Source organism: Kryptolebias marmoratus, linkage group LG6 (assembly GCF_001649575.2).
Source record: "Kryptolebias marmoratus isolate JLee-2015 linkage group LG6, ASM164957v2, whole genome shotgun sequence".
In the NCBI taxonomy this organism is placed as follows: Eukaryota; Metazoa; Chordata; class Actinopteri; order Cyprinodontiformes; family Rivulidae; genus Kryptolebias; species Kryptolebias marmoratus.
In genome coordinates, this window is record NC_051435.1 from 29,129,481 (window position 1) to 29,144,720 (window position 15,240).

Below are 15,240 nucleotides of genomic sequence, written 5' to 3' on the forward strand. Positions count from 1 at the left end.
TGGCGTCAGGTTCAGTAGATGGTTGGACCCAAATGCAGATAGTACACGGAGGAACTCAAAGAAAACCTAACTTTTTAACACAAACAAAAGGTTGCCAATGCAGCAACTAAAAACTGTCATAGATTTCATGAATGTAGGTGTTTTAGGTTCTTTGCTTTGGGCTGTGGGTTTTGTTGATGCCTTGTCACTTTCACTTCCCCAGTAGTTTTCCGGCTATGGAAAAACCGGACAGCACATAAGGAATGAAACAATGAACCAGCAAGCAAGCAAAAATGACCAGGTTTAAAGACTGAGGGTATTGAGTAAGTGGAAACAGGTGACTGATTACTAACAAGGAAACAGGTGTGGATGGTGAGGCAGGTTGACAGAACGACTGTGGGAGAGGGAGTGATAGCACAAGGAAAACAGGGAACAGAACAACTAAACACTGGAGAAAAAAAAAACAAAACACACGAAACAATAAACCCAATACAAAAGTAAACTAAAGATAACCAAATCCTGACAAATGGTTAATTTTTCCTGAAAGAAATGTTGTTGTTTTTTTGCTCTTCAACAAATCATGTCACATATTGTTTTTTCTGCTGAAAATACACAAATCCAAATAAAGTTACAGGAAAAAAAAAACATCTGCTTGCTCAAAGACATCAATCATAAAGGACATTAGGTTGTAGTGTATTAATACAAAAAGGAAACAGTTGCCACAAGTAAAAAAAGAAATATTCCTTATGTGTTGCAGAAAACTATTAGCTATAAGTCAGAATAAACTTACAGCTGCTGTTTAAGTTGGGAAAACAAAAATATAAAGAAACATAGATATACAATCTTTTGGACATCATCAACTTGAAATGCTTAAGGTGTCATGTTGAACAGGATTGGATTGGGGCCTCGTCCTCAAAAATGAAGGGATTGCTTCGATTGGTCGTGGTAAAGAAAGAATTGAGTCGAAAGGCAAACTCTTGATTTACCATATTTTCTGGACTATAAGGCACACTTAAATTTTCTCAAAAAACGACAGTGCGCCTTATAATCCGGAGCATCTTATATATGTAAGAAGTAATGTTTTACTACAACTTTGGTAAACTACAAAGCTGCACCGCCTGCAGCATTAAGGCTCAGTTACAGTAGCGCAGGGCTCCACGTGGGGCTCCGCGCACGGCTCGTGGACCTGAGCGAGCGGTGTAGGCATTTATACTTGACACTTACGTCGGTGCAGTTTTCTTCCGTGAGTTTTGAACCATTTGATTATGTTTGTGATCTCTCATAGAGGGATCATGTAAATGCTGATACAGACGAACCAGCTCCACTAGAGCACTGAAATTGTCCATTTTGAATGCAGCGCGGCGCACGTGGTCCGTGTAAAGTGACAAAAACTGGGAGGTGCACAACGATTCGCCTTATAGTCTGGTGCACTTTATATATGACAAAAGTTTGAAAATGGACCATTCATTGAAAGTGCGTCTTATAATCCAGTGTGCCCTATAGTGCGGAAAATACGGTACTGGTCCAACTACGTTCCAACTCTACTTTTTAATTCAGTATAGTACTTGCTTCTAAACCCCAAAGCTAACATTACCAGACCATTTGTTGTTGTATTCTTTTGCTTTTATTTATTTATTTTTTTTAATACAGTTTCAGAAATATATTATTGGAATCCCATGTTTGTACTAAAGATTAGCCATGCAAAATTGATAATGTTGTTGCTAGTGATTTCTACATTTGAAGAAATTGTTCTGTTTGAATTTCAATACTTACCCTGTTTACCCCTATCAAAGTCACCAAAGTTTAGACATCTTTTACAAATCCATTGAAACACTGATTGTATGACTCCATTGCTTTTAGACCACGTAGCTCCTCCATGGTGTAGGCACTCTTCGTGTACACTAAGGTTTGGAGATTTGAACCAGGTTTTCCCTCATGACAGACAGGGACACGCGCCACTGTACTAACAAGACGTCCTTACAAAAGCTGCCCGCTGAAAGCTATTCATCCATGCTACGTCCACCGCTTCAGTACTCAGGCAGCCTTCCTATGGGTTAACTGTTCAATGGACCGATCCCCTGTTAGAATGATTGGGGGGGGGGCTAATTTTGAAAGGCATAAATGTATCATTTTACCAAAATAAACAGTTAATGTTCTTTCTGTTTTTACATTGCTTAAAAGTATAATTTCCTCAAATGATTTATTGGGGGGGACAATCTTTGTTTTTCCTAAATTGGGGGGCACTCCCCCAGCCTGGACTTATGCCTATGATCTGGAATATCCCCACAGATGAGTGGGGAGTGAATATCAGTGTGCTCACTGAATGAAAAGCGGGTGAGTTGATTACATATTACAGAGCAGTAAGAGTAAAGAAGAAAGCACAAATCACTGAAGAAAACTGTGAGTATAAACGTCAAGACCATGACATCCTAACATTTATGTTTGTATAAGCAGGAAGAAGACCTTACCCTGAAGAATTCTTTGGTGGATCCAGAATCCAGTGTTCCGTATGCTATCTCTGTCTGCTTAGCAAGGTCCTCGGCACTCTCAATGGGAGAAACCATTCTTTCCACTGTCAGGAATGCAGCCAGGTTGGCAGTGTATGATGAGATAATAATCAGAGTGAAAAACCACCACACACCTCCAACAATACGACCTGAAAGAGACCTGAACACGGGAACAATAGCTCAAGTTCTTATTGTTTCCTTATTTCGTACTCATGAGCTTGCAATGTAACTGATTTAGAGAGAGCAACAATGATTGAATGATTCAGTAAAAATAATCCACATACAAACATAAATGGTACATACATTAAAAATGCAAGTGAAAACACGTATTCCTGTTGTGGTCCAGTGCATGATCAAATAATAAAATAGGAATTAAAACATAAAACAAAAAAATGATACACAATTAACTGGCTGTATATGTCTAGGGAACAATGCATAGAAAAGAACCGAGCAAAGTAATAGATGATACTGCATGACGAACACTCCATTTTATCATATACGACTTCTGACCTCTTTGGTCTACCCCTCCTACCCGTTTCCCCACGTTTGCCTCCCTGATTATGGTTTAAGGGATGCATCCTAAAAATTGTAGATCAATAGGACAAGCATCTAATTTTTAGTAATCTTCTTTTGTTGTACAAAAACCATTGTGTTTTTGCTCATAGGCCTCACCCACTTTTGCCAAGCAATGGCTTGTAGTCATTATCTTATCTATTTGTGTCCCCAAGCTCCATCTACAGTTTGAGGATTAGTTTACTTCACAAAATGCCCCCTCCCATATTAAAGGCAGCTATTTTCTTTTGTTCATTGACTAAAGATGTGTTACTTTTTAGAATGACATTAGTGTATCAGCGGGAGAGATACCATTTACTGCTTTTAGTAGGAAAACATGCCAATCAATGGACCAAAAAATGAATTTGTGTTTTATTTGATATGTAAGAATGAGTATTTTGTCATTTATCTGTGTTGCCAAGCTCTCTTTTGCATTTTTTAGCTAACCATACTGGTCAAACCCTAATAAAGTGCAAAGGATCTGAGCTAATTGAAAACATTATGGCAAAGGGAAGGCCAGAAAACCTGGTTTAACACAACTGCCAGTATTAGCATTACAATTAAAAATGTTTTAAAAATTCAAGAGTTTGTCAAAAATATCTGAGAAAAATCACAATAATGACTCATATTTGGTCTGGTACAATTCTGAATTTTCTCGTGCTCTTAAGTAAACATTTTAATTAAAAAAGTAATAGCCATAATGCTTGTGTAGCATAAAAATATAACATTTTAAACTATGCTAATAATTTTGTTAGTCCAAAGAATATTTTTAAGTGTTTACAAGAGTGGTCTTAAGAAGAAGTTTGCTTATTTTTGTGATGATCGACAAAACAGTTGTAGTTTTAAAGAAATTTTCCAAAATTTAGAAAAAAATGCAAACAGTCAAATAAAACAAAAAAGAGCCTAGCTTTCTCTGTACAGAATGTTTATGGTTCAAGGAATGCATTCTGAAGATTTAGGCTTCGTTGAACAGCAGGGTTTCACCCAGTGTATTATAAGCCTGGTGGGCTGCCAGGCTTTCCCTAGCCCACCGCCAGGCTAAACTCCACCTGTTTATTGTAAAATACGTCATTTTTTATACATGTTTCTTTTCACCCGCATCAACTTGACCCGATTTTTGTGCTCTAGCGGAACTTGTTCGCCTATATATGATATATATATGATCCCTCTGTGAGAGATCACAAAGTTGACAGGAAAGTTGAAATATGGCTATTTGTTATGTGATATACTGATATAATAATTGTTTGCAACTATTTTGAATTCTAATTTAAGTCACATTTACAAATAAATTTAATTAACATAAATGAAAAAGTGCAAACAAAGCACCAACACACGTCTCACTTCCAGGCCAATGAATAACAACAGAGAACTCTGAGAAACAGACAGATGCTGTACTGTACTGTGCTTTTTGTGGCACAGGCTGCATGTTGGATCACTACATGGAACAAAACAAAACATATCTAATGCTGAATTTAATATCATCATTTTGCTGGTAAACAAGGATAATATTTTCACTAAGCACAGAACATGCTTACCATATTCGGTCTTGTAAAGCCACCTGCTGAATTTCAGCTCAACTAACCATTTTTGGTTAAACCCGCTCGTGCCATGTTTATCACTGTGGCTCTGACAACATGCTAACTCCAGGTAGCTGAAGGAGGCTCTGACAACATGCTAACTCCAGGTAGCTGAAGGAGGCTCTGACAACATGCTAACTCCAGGTAGCTGAAGGAGGCTCGGCCTCAGGGCTCATTAGAGTCACGCAGGGCGCCGCGCTGATACACCAGCTCCGCTAGAGCGCCAAAATCGTCTATTATGAACGGAGTGCGTCGCGCGCAGTCAGCGCCAATTTACAAAAGGTGCACGACGTGACACCACGAAGGAACTTCAAGCAGAGGCAGGGACAGCACGATTGCGTCACTGTTGGTGCGCGTACCCTTGCACGGTGCAGTAGATAAAGGTAGCAGTTTTGGGGGTGCAGGTGAAAAAAAAACGTGTATAAAAAATGACGTATTTATAATAAACAAGCGGAGGCTTATAATATGCTGGGGGAAACCCTGGATTCCAACAGGTAACTCTATTAGACAGCATAGGATACATTTCACGTTCGGTACACCGGGGGAGAACGCCTGACTCCCGGCACATTGTTATAAAAACTCCCACTAGCTTTCCCAATGAGTGGAAGATAAACACCGATATTACGAAATATCTAACTGTAAAATGTTTAGTTTACTAAAGTATTTCAGCAAACTTCAGCCTAGTGTAATGCTTTTGTTTTGGTACTTCCTGTTTCAGGCATTAAAAATTTGCATATTAGCTAAACATTTAGTTCCAAGATTAAGATTTAGATATAACATTTAGGATTTAGATTTAACAAATAACATTTAGATTTAACAAATAATATTTAGATTTAACACAAAATATTTAGATATAACATATAATATTTAGATTTAACATTTAGCATTTAGATTTATATTTAGCATTTATCTGTAACAATTACATGTAACTAAAAAGTGACATCAGAAAATCAACACTACATTTTTAAAGTGTTTGAAGCTAAATGTGACAAAATTTAGGCATGAATTTTGAGCACAAGCTCCTTTACAAACGGCGCCCCATAAGCATCTGTTTCAGTAATTCTAGCTGTTTTGCCAAATTTAACTTTTAGATACTGTTCTGCTGCTTTTAGCTTCTGTGTACAGTTCTAACACCTGTTGAACTAGTACTCAGCTCATTTTAGATCATGCCTTGCTTTATTTAATTGTAACAACTCAATTTTAGTTTCTTTAGCAAATTTCAGCTAAGTCATGTATGGGTCAGCATTCACACTGTTTTGAAAAGAAAAAAAACAGCAATTTTTTTTGTTTTGTTCTATTTCTTACATATTATTTTATTGCCAATCTATTTTTTTATTTTTATTGAATGTAAAAAACTTGATTTGAGGAACAATTTGAACTTAGAAAATTATGAAAGTGCAGTCTAAAACCTCACTGTCAATAGAATGAACACCTTAATTTCAAACTGAGATCTGATAAAATTAATATTCCTTCAAAACATATTAATAGTAGCAGTTATGATCTGCCTTGTGCCCTGTTTATGGGCAAATATTAATTTATGTCGGCTTTTTTGCTTCTACAATGAAAGAAAAAAAAGACGAAGAAAAGTTGGTCAAAAGAAAAGAAAAGGAACAAACAATTGAGGAGTACAGTCAAAGACAACTGCGATCCCAACCTTGGTGAGATGTCACAACCCTGACGCATGAAGGCACCCAACGAGAACCAAAGAGAGTTAAAGATCCCAAACTCATTGGTGGACTCAGTTGTGAGTGGCAGTGCTCCATCCTCTGGTTCCTCAAGTGTCCACTCGTATGGGCTGAATCTTGACACCTACAGTGATGCAACATTAAAATATGAGTAGATTTATAATAGCTTAGATTTTGAACACATTACTTCAGTAAGTAGTGACATTTTCAAAGAACACCACTTTATTGACTTGCAAACAGTTTCTATAAGTCAGACAAGTTATTTTCCTAAACTCTAATTTCAATGATTGCATAATATTCCTTCAAGGAATGCATATTGCTGACTGCATTTTGTACCAGTTTTAAACTAAGATAATCCATCCATCCATCCATCCATACATCCATTTTCTTCCGCTTATCTGGGGTCAGGTCCCGGGGGTAGCGGCCTAAGCAGAGAGGCCCAGACTTCCCTCTCCCCAGCAACTTGGGCCAGCTCCTCCAGAGGAGGCAACCGAGGAACATAGTCCCTCCAGCGTGTCCTGGGTCTTCCTCTGGGTCTCCTCCCGGTGGGACGTGCCCGGAACACCTCACCAGGGAGGCGTCCAGGAGGCATCCTCACCAAATGCCACCTCAACTGGCTCCTCTCGATGTGGAGAAGCAGCGGCTCTACTCTGAGTCCCTCCCGGATGACAGAGCTACTCACCCTATCTCTAAGGGAGAGCCCAGACACCCTGCGGAGGAAACTCATTTCAGCCGCTTGTATTTGCGATCTCGTTCTTTCAGTCACTACCCAAAGTTCGTGACCATAGATGAGGGTAGGAACGTAGATCGACCGGTAAATCGAGAGCTTCGCTTTTTGGCTCAGCTCTCTCTTCACCACAACAGATCGGTACAGCGCCCGCTTCACTGCAGACGCTGCACCAATCCGCCTGTCGGTCTCCATTTTTCCCTCATTCGTGAACAAGACCCCGAGATACTTAAACTTCTCCACTTGGGGCAGGACATCCTCCCTGACCCGGAGAAGGCACTCTACCCTTTTCCAGTTCAAGACCATGGCCTTGGATGTGGAGGCACTGATCCTCATACCAGCTGCTTCACACTCTGCTGCCAACTGATCCAGCGAAAGCTGTAGATCACGGTCTGATGAAGCCAATAGGACCACATCATCTGCACAAAACAGAGATGCGATCCTAAGGCCACCAAAACGGATCCCTTCAACACCTTGGCTGCGCCTAGAAATTCTGTCCATAAATGTTATGAACAGAATCGGTGACAAAGGGCAACCTTGGCGGAGTCCAACTCTCACCGGAAACGAGTCCGACTTACTGCTGGCAATGTGGACCAAGCTCTGACACTGGTCATATAGGGACCTAACAGCCCGTATCAAAGGGCCTGGTACCCCATACTCCCGCAGTACCCTCCACAGGACTCCCAGAGGGACACGGTCGAACGCCTTCTCAAAGTCAACAAAACACATGTAGACTGGTTGGGCGAACTCCCATGCACCCTCCAGTACCCTGCTGGTGTTCCACGACCAGCAGGGTACTCGGAACACCACCAGTGTTCCACAACCAGGGCCAAAACCACACCGCTCTTCCTGAATCCGAGATTTGACTATCCGACAGACCCTCCTCTCCAGAACTCCTGAATAGACCTTACCAGAGAGGCTTACTAATGTGATCCCTCTGTAGTTGGAACAAACTCTGCAGTCCGCCTTTTTAAATACAGGGACCACCACCCTGGTCTGGCAATCCAGGGGAACTGCCCCCGATGTCCACGCAATATTGCAGAGTCGTGTTAGCCAACACAACCCTACAACATCCAGAGCCTTAAGGAACTCTGGGCGAATCTTGTCCACCCCTGGACCCTAGCCACAGAGGAGCTTTTTAACCACCTCGGTGACCTCAGCACCGGAGATTGGAGAGCCCGACCCAAGGTCCTCAGGCTCTGCTTCCTCACTGGAAGATGTGCTGGTGGGATTAAGGAGGTCGTCGAAGTATTCTGCCCACCGACCCACGACGTCCCGAGTTGAGATCAGCAGCACACCATCCCCACCATAAACACTGTTGATGGTTCACTGCTGATCCCCCCCACCCCAAGATACCAAATGGTGGACCAGAATCGCCTTGAAGTCATACGGAAGTCGCTCTCCATGGCCTCTCCGAACTCCTCCCAAGCCCGAGTTTTTGCCTCAGCGACCATCCGAGCTGCATTCCGCTTGGAGTGCCGGTACCCATCAGCTGCTTCTGGAGTCCCACAGGCCAAAAAGACCCGATACTGTCGGGATTTGGGTTTTCTTTGTGTTTTTGTATTCAGTTTATTGCTTTTATTGTCTTCATGTTTCAGTTTGAGTGTTTTGTTTATTTTATCCAGTTATCTTTGTTAGCCTTGTGTTAGTTCAGGCCAGCAGAGGGGGTCCCCCCATGCCCCTTCTTTGCCAGTGTCAAGATGTTTCAAGTACGGAATGAGATTCTATGAAGGGCTTGTGAGTTATCTCCCTTACTCTACGAAGAAAAAAGGGTGTTCATTTTCTCCGATTACACAACTTCAGTTGCTAAAAGACACACATTTTTGCAGGAGTGAAGAGGGAGCTCCACTCCTACCTTGGAATTAAGTTTGGTCTTCTCTTCCCTGCAATATTGCGGATCACTCTCCCTGATGGCAAACTCACAAATTTGAGGACCCAACTCTTGCTGCAGACTTTGTAAAGAAAAACATTAAAATGGGGTTGATCCCGCCACAGTTTGATCTGAGACGTGCTGCTGCCCACACAACAATGGGATAACATTTTGTTTGGGCAATGTAGTAAAATTAATATACAGGGTTTTTTTATTGCTCCTGATAGTGTCTTTTGAGAAATTTATGGATATACAGTGGATATAATTCTAATTGTGGGCTTTTTATCTGGCTCTTGTAATTTTGCTGATGCAAGTCAGTTGGCCTCAATGTGCCTGATTGTATACAATTTTTTCCTGTTTTGTAAGGTGTTTATATTTTGTATGCATATTTCTTCTACGCATGTTCTTTCCCTTTTTTTTTATAACTAACTTAACTCAGACTCTTCAGCAATTTCATTGTTAGTTGTTCACTTTTTTCTCTTCATGTTTCTACAAAACCTTTTGTTCTACAGGTGGTGCATTTCATATATATTGATATATTTATATCACATTCCCGGGAGAGTATTGTCAGCAGTTAAGACTACTGTCCTGGTAGTCTTAACTACTGACTGGTCCACTGGAGCTCGTGTTTTTTTCTTTTTGATTGGGTTTTCCCATTTGGGGGGGTGGGGGGGTTGCTTCATATTGTGGGTTATGATACAAGAATGTATGTGTTGTTTTGCTTTCTTTGTCTTTTTGTCTTTGTATGTTTTTTTCTTTCAGGTGACCAGGGTGATTCTTGTTTACTCTTTTATTTTACTCTGACCTATGACTGATCTTCACTTGACACCAGCTACAGCGGCAGGACGAGAGATCCGTTTCACCAGCTTTAACTGCAAGGGGATCAACAATCCCATAAAGCGTAGTAAGGTAATACATCACATGCAATGATTGGGGGCACATATAGTTTTCTACAAGAGACACATCTGAAGAATGTGGACCACATGAAGCTAAAGGGCAGCTGGGTTCGTCAGGTTTATCACTCCTCTTTTAACAGTAAATCTAGAGGAATGGCTATCCTTATCAGCAAATCTGTCCCTTATGTGCACTCTCAAACCATTTCTGATGCTTGTGGTAGATATGTTATTATTACTGGTACCATTTGCAATATCCCAGTGGCATTGGCCAATATATAAGCTCCCAACTGTGACTATGACTACTTTTTTAAATGTAATTTCCAGCACTTCCCTGATCTGTCCACATACCATTCAATATTGGGGGGATATTTTAACTGCTGGCTTGATCCTCAGTTGGATCGCTCCTCGACAAACATACCTACACCTTCACACTCATCCAAAATGATCAACTCCTTTATGTCTGAATTTGATGTCTATGACATCTGGCGTTTTCTTCACCCCTCGTTTTCTCCCCAGTCCACCACACCTTTCTGTGCATTGATTTTTTTTCTTGATTGATAGCAGATTGCTGTCCTCTGTCACTGGGTGCAAATATGATGCTATAAACAAAAAACCCTTTTCTGAAAAACACAATGCTTATCTGGCAAAAAGCACTTGATTATTTGGGAGAAAAACATCAACTATCCCAGTTCTCACCTATTTTTGGTAACAGGGATTTTGGTCCAGGTAGAGCAGACCCAGGATTCAAGCTCTTGTCTGCAAAGGGGATAGCTAAGATGTCCGATCTCTTTACAGAGGGAATATTTATGTCTTTTGAAGAACTTAAAAACAAACATGATATTCCTACTAAGCACTCCTATAAATATCTTCAAGTTCGGAGTTTCTTTCTATCCAAACAACAAAATAATCTGGATCTACCTTCTTTGTCCTCACTAGAAGACATTAATGTAAATCACCTATATGATAGAGGTCAGGTATCTCTTCTTTATTCCTTATTCATTGACAGATGTAAAGAATCTTCGGCCAACATTCAACAAACATGGGAAACAGATTTGGGAGAAAGCATGTCGAGGGAGGAGTGATTGGAAGCCTGCATTTCGACCCAAACACAAACTACCAACACAAATTCCAAATTACTACAATACAAATGGCTGACTAGGCAATACATCACTCCAGTTAAGTTGCATCACTTTAATCCTAATATTCCTGACACATGCATTAAATGTACTTCCCAAAAAGGTTCCTTATTTCATTGTTTGTGGGCATGTCCTCGAGTGTTAGCTTTTTGGAAGGGTGTATTGAATGAGATTAGTCAGATGATTGGGAAAAAGGTTCCTTAAATCCCAAAATGTGCATCCTGAACATTTATCCTAAAGACTTTGTTATCCCCAACAACTTAAGATCCTTATTTAATGTCTCCTTTTTGGTAGCTAAACGCTGTATTGCATCCTCATGGAGGAAAGAAGCATTACTTGGAAAAAAATCAGCTACTTTACTAAGAACAAGCTTGATAAATTTTGGGAAATCTGGTCAGTCTTTTACACATGGCTGGGCCAAAATGATATCCAACTTGATGGGTGGAAAAAGGATATGTTATAAGGTCATATAGTAAAATAAACTGATGTGTATGCTGGTTGCTTTATTGTGGGTCTGCTGCAAACTTATTTAATTAATGAATTTATTTATTTATTTTTATTTTTTTCTCCCCTGTGTGTAGATCTTTTCCGTTTTTTGTCTTGCTACCTCTATAATTTAAGTATCTGTAAGTGGGTAAATGAATGTTTTTTGTTCTCTTGTTAAAATCAATAAATATATGTTTTAAATAAATATATATATATAATGCTATTGTTGTATCAGATCATGCCCCAGTTTCTATAGACCCTGAATCTGACTCACATCCCATTGGGTGACCACTGTGGAGGCTATGCATCCATTTACTATCAAATGAAAAACTTGTTTCTTTTGTTGCATGACAAATAGATTTTTTTAATAGAAAATAATAGAAGACCTGAGGTATTGGCTTCACTTCTCTGGGAGAAGCTTAAAGCTTACATTAGAGGGGAATTTATTTCCTGTTTAAATAATGAAAATAAATTGCGAAGAGAGAAAATTGGTACCTCGGCACACCAAATTTCTCAAACTGACAGCTTATAAGCAATATCACCTTCTCCCACTTTGCATAAGGATCACCTTATGTTGCAAGCTGAGTTTGATGTTTTCATGACACAACATAGTACTGAGCTTCTGTTTCACTCTGGTGCCCAGTTTTATGAATATAGAGATGAGGCTAGTAAACTATTGGCCCACCAAATTTGAAGGGTATCAACCTCTCGTCACATCTCCCAGATCCAAACTACCCATGGTGTCACAACTAATCCAGTTGAGATTAATCTGGCCTTCAAGGATTTCTACATGTCATTATATTTGACATGTAGAAATATATTATATTTATATTTATATTAAAATGGGCTCCTTCTATTGCAGATAACTTCTTCATTAATTTGGAGATTCCTACCATCAGTCAGGACGTAGCTGACAACCTTGAGAGGCCTATTGTCATCTCTGAACTCACTGAGGCAGTCAGATCCCTGCAGGGGGGCTAATGTCCAGGCCCTGAGGGGTATCCTTGTGAATTTTATAAAAGAGTTTTATTTTGAGACAAGCTTTCTCCACTACTTTTAGAGATATACAATGAATCTTCGGCCTCTGGGTGCCTACCTCAGACACAGGCAATTATTACTTTACACGCTAACATAGGCAAATACCCTCAGCTCTGTTCTTCTTATTGCCCAATAAGTTTACTTAATGTTGACTTGAAATTGCTAGCAAACACGATAGCACTACGTCTAGAAATAGTGCTTTCGGCGGTGGTTGGGACAGATCAGACTGGCTTTGTATAAACTTGGCACTCCTTTTCCAAAATAAGATGTCTTTTAAATGTAATATACAGTCCAATATACAGTCTTCAATACTGAAGAAGTTGTGATTTCGTTGGACGCCAAAAAGGCCTTCGACAGAGTCGAGTGGCCATATTTATTCTACTCAATTAAGAAATTTGGTTTTGGGAAAAATTTCATGTCTTGGATTAGGCTACTCTGTTCTGACCCCTATGTCTCAATTAGGACAAATAATATTCAATCTGACTAGTTTCATCTCAATCGCTCAATGCACCAGGGCTGCACCAGAGTCGGTTATTATTTGCTTTAGCAATTAAACCCTTTGCAATTGTGTTCAGATCTAGCCCATGTATATTAGGCATTAAGAGGAATGATATGGAAACCAGTTTCTTTGTACGCTGATGATTTACTCTTGTACATTTCTTTGAATATTTCTATTCCTGCTGTTCTTATCACACTTAGTAAATTTGGCCAGCTATCAGGCTATAAATTAAACTTTAACAAGAGGGAATGGTTAATGCCTTAGCTAAGAGTTATCCACTGATACGTTACCATTTAAGGTGATAGATCAGAGCTTTACCTACTTAGGAATCCAGATTACACCTGAATACAAAGATCTTTTAAAAACTAACTTTTCCCCTTTATTGGTGCATGTTAAGGAAGACTTTGACCATTGGACGGTGCTTGGCCTCTCTTTGGTTGCTCGGATTAACTCAATTAAAATGAACATCCTCCCACGTTTTTCTTACTTATTTCAATGCATAGCCTCTATTGCTGAAAGCTTTCAACACAGATACACCCGAGGCCAGAGCCTAGATTTGAGTAGCTCATTTCAGGAGCTAAGGACAGAGAGGGTTCCAGGGAACTTCAGGGCCAGTTTTTCTGACTTTCCTCCATCTGCAGAGTGACCAGCTTGAGCAGTGAGTAGAGGATGGTAAGACAGACTCTCCTTTCTACGTTTTAACCTAAATTAATGAATTTTGAATAGTTTATAGCTGTGGTCTTGTGAAGGATTGATTTGATTAATTTGTTGCATTTTTTATTGAAGTTGATTTTAAACATTTTCAGCCACTGATTTATACCACAAAGCTGTAACAGCTACTCATTATTACTAATAAACAGCAAAGCATGAAAAGACAACATTCTGTGATGGATTTTTGTCAGTTTTCCTGAGTTTTCCTGAGTCGATTAATCTATATTCTCACAAAGTCATGACTACATGGAGTTTGGTTCTGTAAATACAAGGTTTTGCAAAGGTGGTTCAGCACAAGGATTTATTAAAATATCACTCTGAAATCCATTCCTGGATTTCGACAATTACCAGACCTACTAAACAGCAATTTCATCACAAAGTTGGGGCATTGGACGGTCATTAACTTGAGGGCCTTTTTTGGATTACTGTCTGTTCTCAGATCCTGGAACGACTTTTTCATTGGTGAAGAAGGCTGAATCTCAAGGGAAGAAGATCGTAATTTTGTCTGGTTTACTATTTCCTGCCATCCAGCTTAAATAAGGCAAACCATGGTACCCTTTCAGGTAAGAGCCAGGGATACAGAGGGGTCTATTAACCTTTGAAGGTTGAGCTAAAATGGGTGGGGGGGGGACCCTCTACAAGACGACAGCAACAGGCTTCATTAAGAGCCGCAGAACCGTTTGGCTGGTGCCAGGTCTCAGTCAGACATATGTCTAAATCCTTTTCCTGAATGTGCTCCTAAATAACGGATGCTTTGTTACTCAGAGACTGCACATTGAAAAGTTCAGTTTTAACACAAGACACAGCTGTGTGTCTTAATAGGCCTGAGAAGATCAAAATCCACTCCACATTTTCCATCCCAAGACCAAGGAGAGACAATATCAACTGTAGTTAGTTTGGAACTACACGTCCAGAGTGAGGCAGTGTTCTGATGATGTGAGTCTTGTGCGGCAGAGCGCGTAGCATTGCCAGCATCCTCTCTCAACCAAGGCAACCCTATAGGGGAACTTAATTCCCCTGTAGTTTCTACAACTCTATATATCACCTTTTGTTTATAAAAATTGGCAACAGCACACTTCTACTCCTTTCCTCAGACATTTTCTCACTCTCAAAACTGCCATTGAATAATTGAGTCCAAAATCTCACTGCCATCTCTCCTAGACATTTTCACAAGGTCCTGGTATGTCATCAGGTCCAGCTGCCTTCCCGTTCTTCATCCTCTTCAAAGCTTATATGAGAATATACACATTCTCATACTCATACTCTGCTGTCGCATCTCTCTCACCCCCCCCCTCTTTCACTATCTTAGTATTTACTACATCGGCTGTTTTAGTGGCCCACTAGTACCATTTAGAAATTCGGTACTGTTTAGTTTAGCTTTATCTTCCTGTACACTTAGTTTAGTTCTGTACATTTAGTCATATTTAGATTTGTTTAGTTTAGCTACTATTTTTGACTGTCTTAGCTCATGCTTAGATGTGTCTGGTTTTACTTCGGCTGTATAGCGGGCCTGGGGTACTTTTAGATAGTTCGGTACCGTTAGTTTTAGTTTTAGCATTGTCACGTTTTAGATTATT

The 15,240-nt window shown here is 39.9% G+C and overlaps 1 protein-coding gene across 5 annotated transcripts in view; it reads right to left on the bottom strand.

Annotated features, from left to right (window-relative positions):
• Window positions 1-15,240, bottom strand: part of LOC108246920 (glutamate receptor 2-like) — a 130,839-nt gene that overhangs the window by 30,107 nt on the left and 85,492 nt on the right. For all 5 annotated transcript variants that reach the window (XR_005233289.1, XM_037976081.1, XM_037976082.1 and 2 more), the window contains 2 exons: window positions 6,270-6,424; window positions 2,448-2,646 (listed from right to left, as the gene is read on the bottom strand). Coding sequence is in view for 4 of the 5 variants with exons in the window: in XM_037976081.1 (XP_037832009.1) it covers window positions 2,448-2,646; window positions 6,270-6,424 (354 nt within the window). In the remaining variant the exon portion in view is untranslated. The remainder of the gene's footprint in view (window positions 1-2,447; window positions 2,647-6,269; window positions 6,425-15,240) is intronic.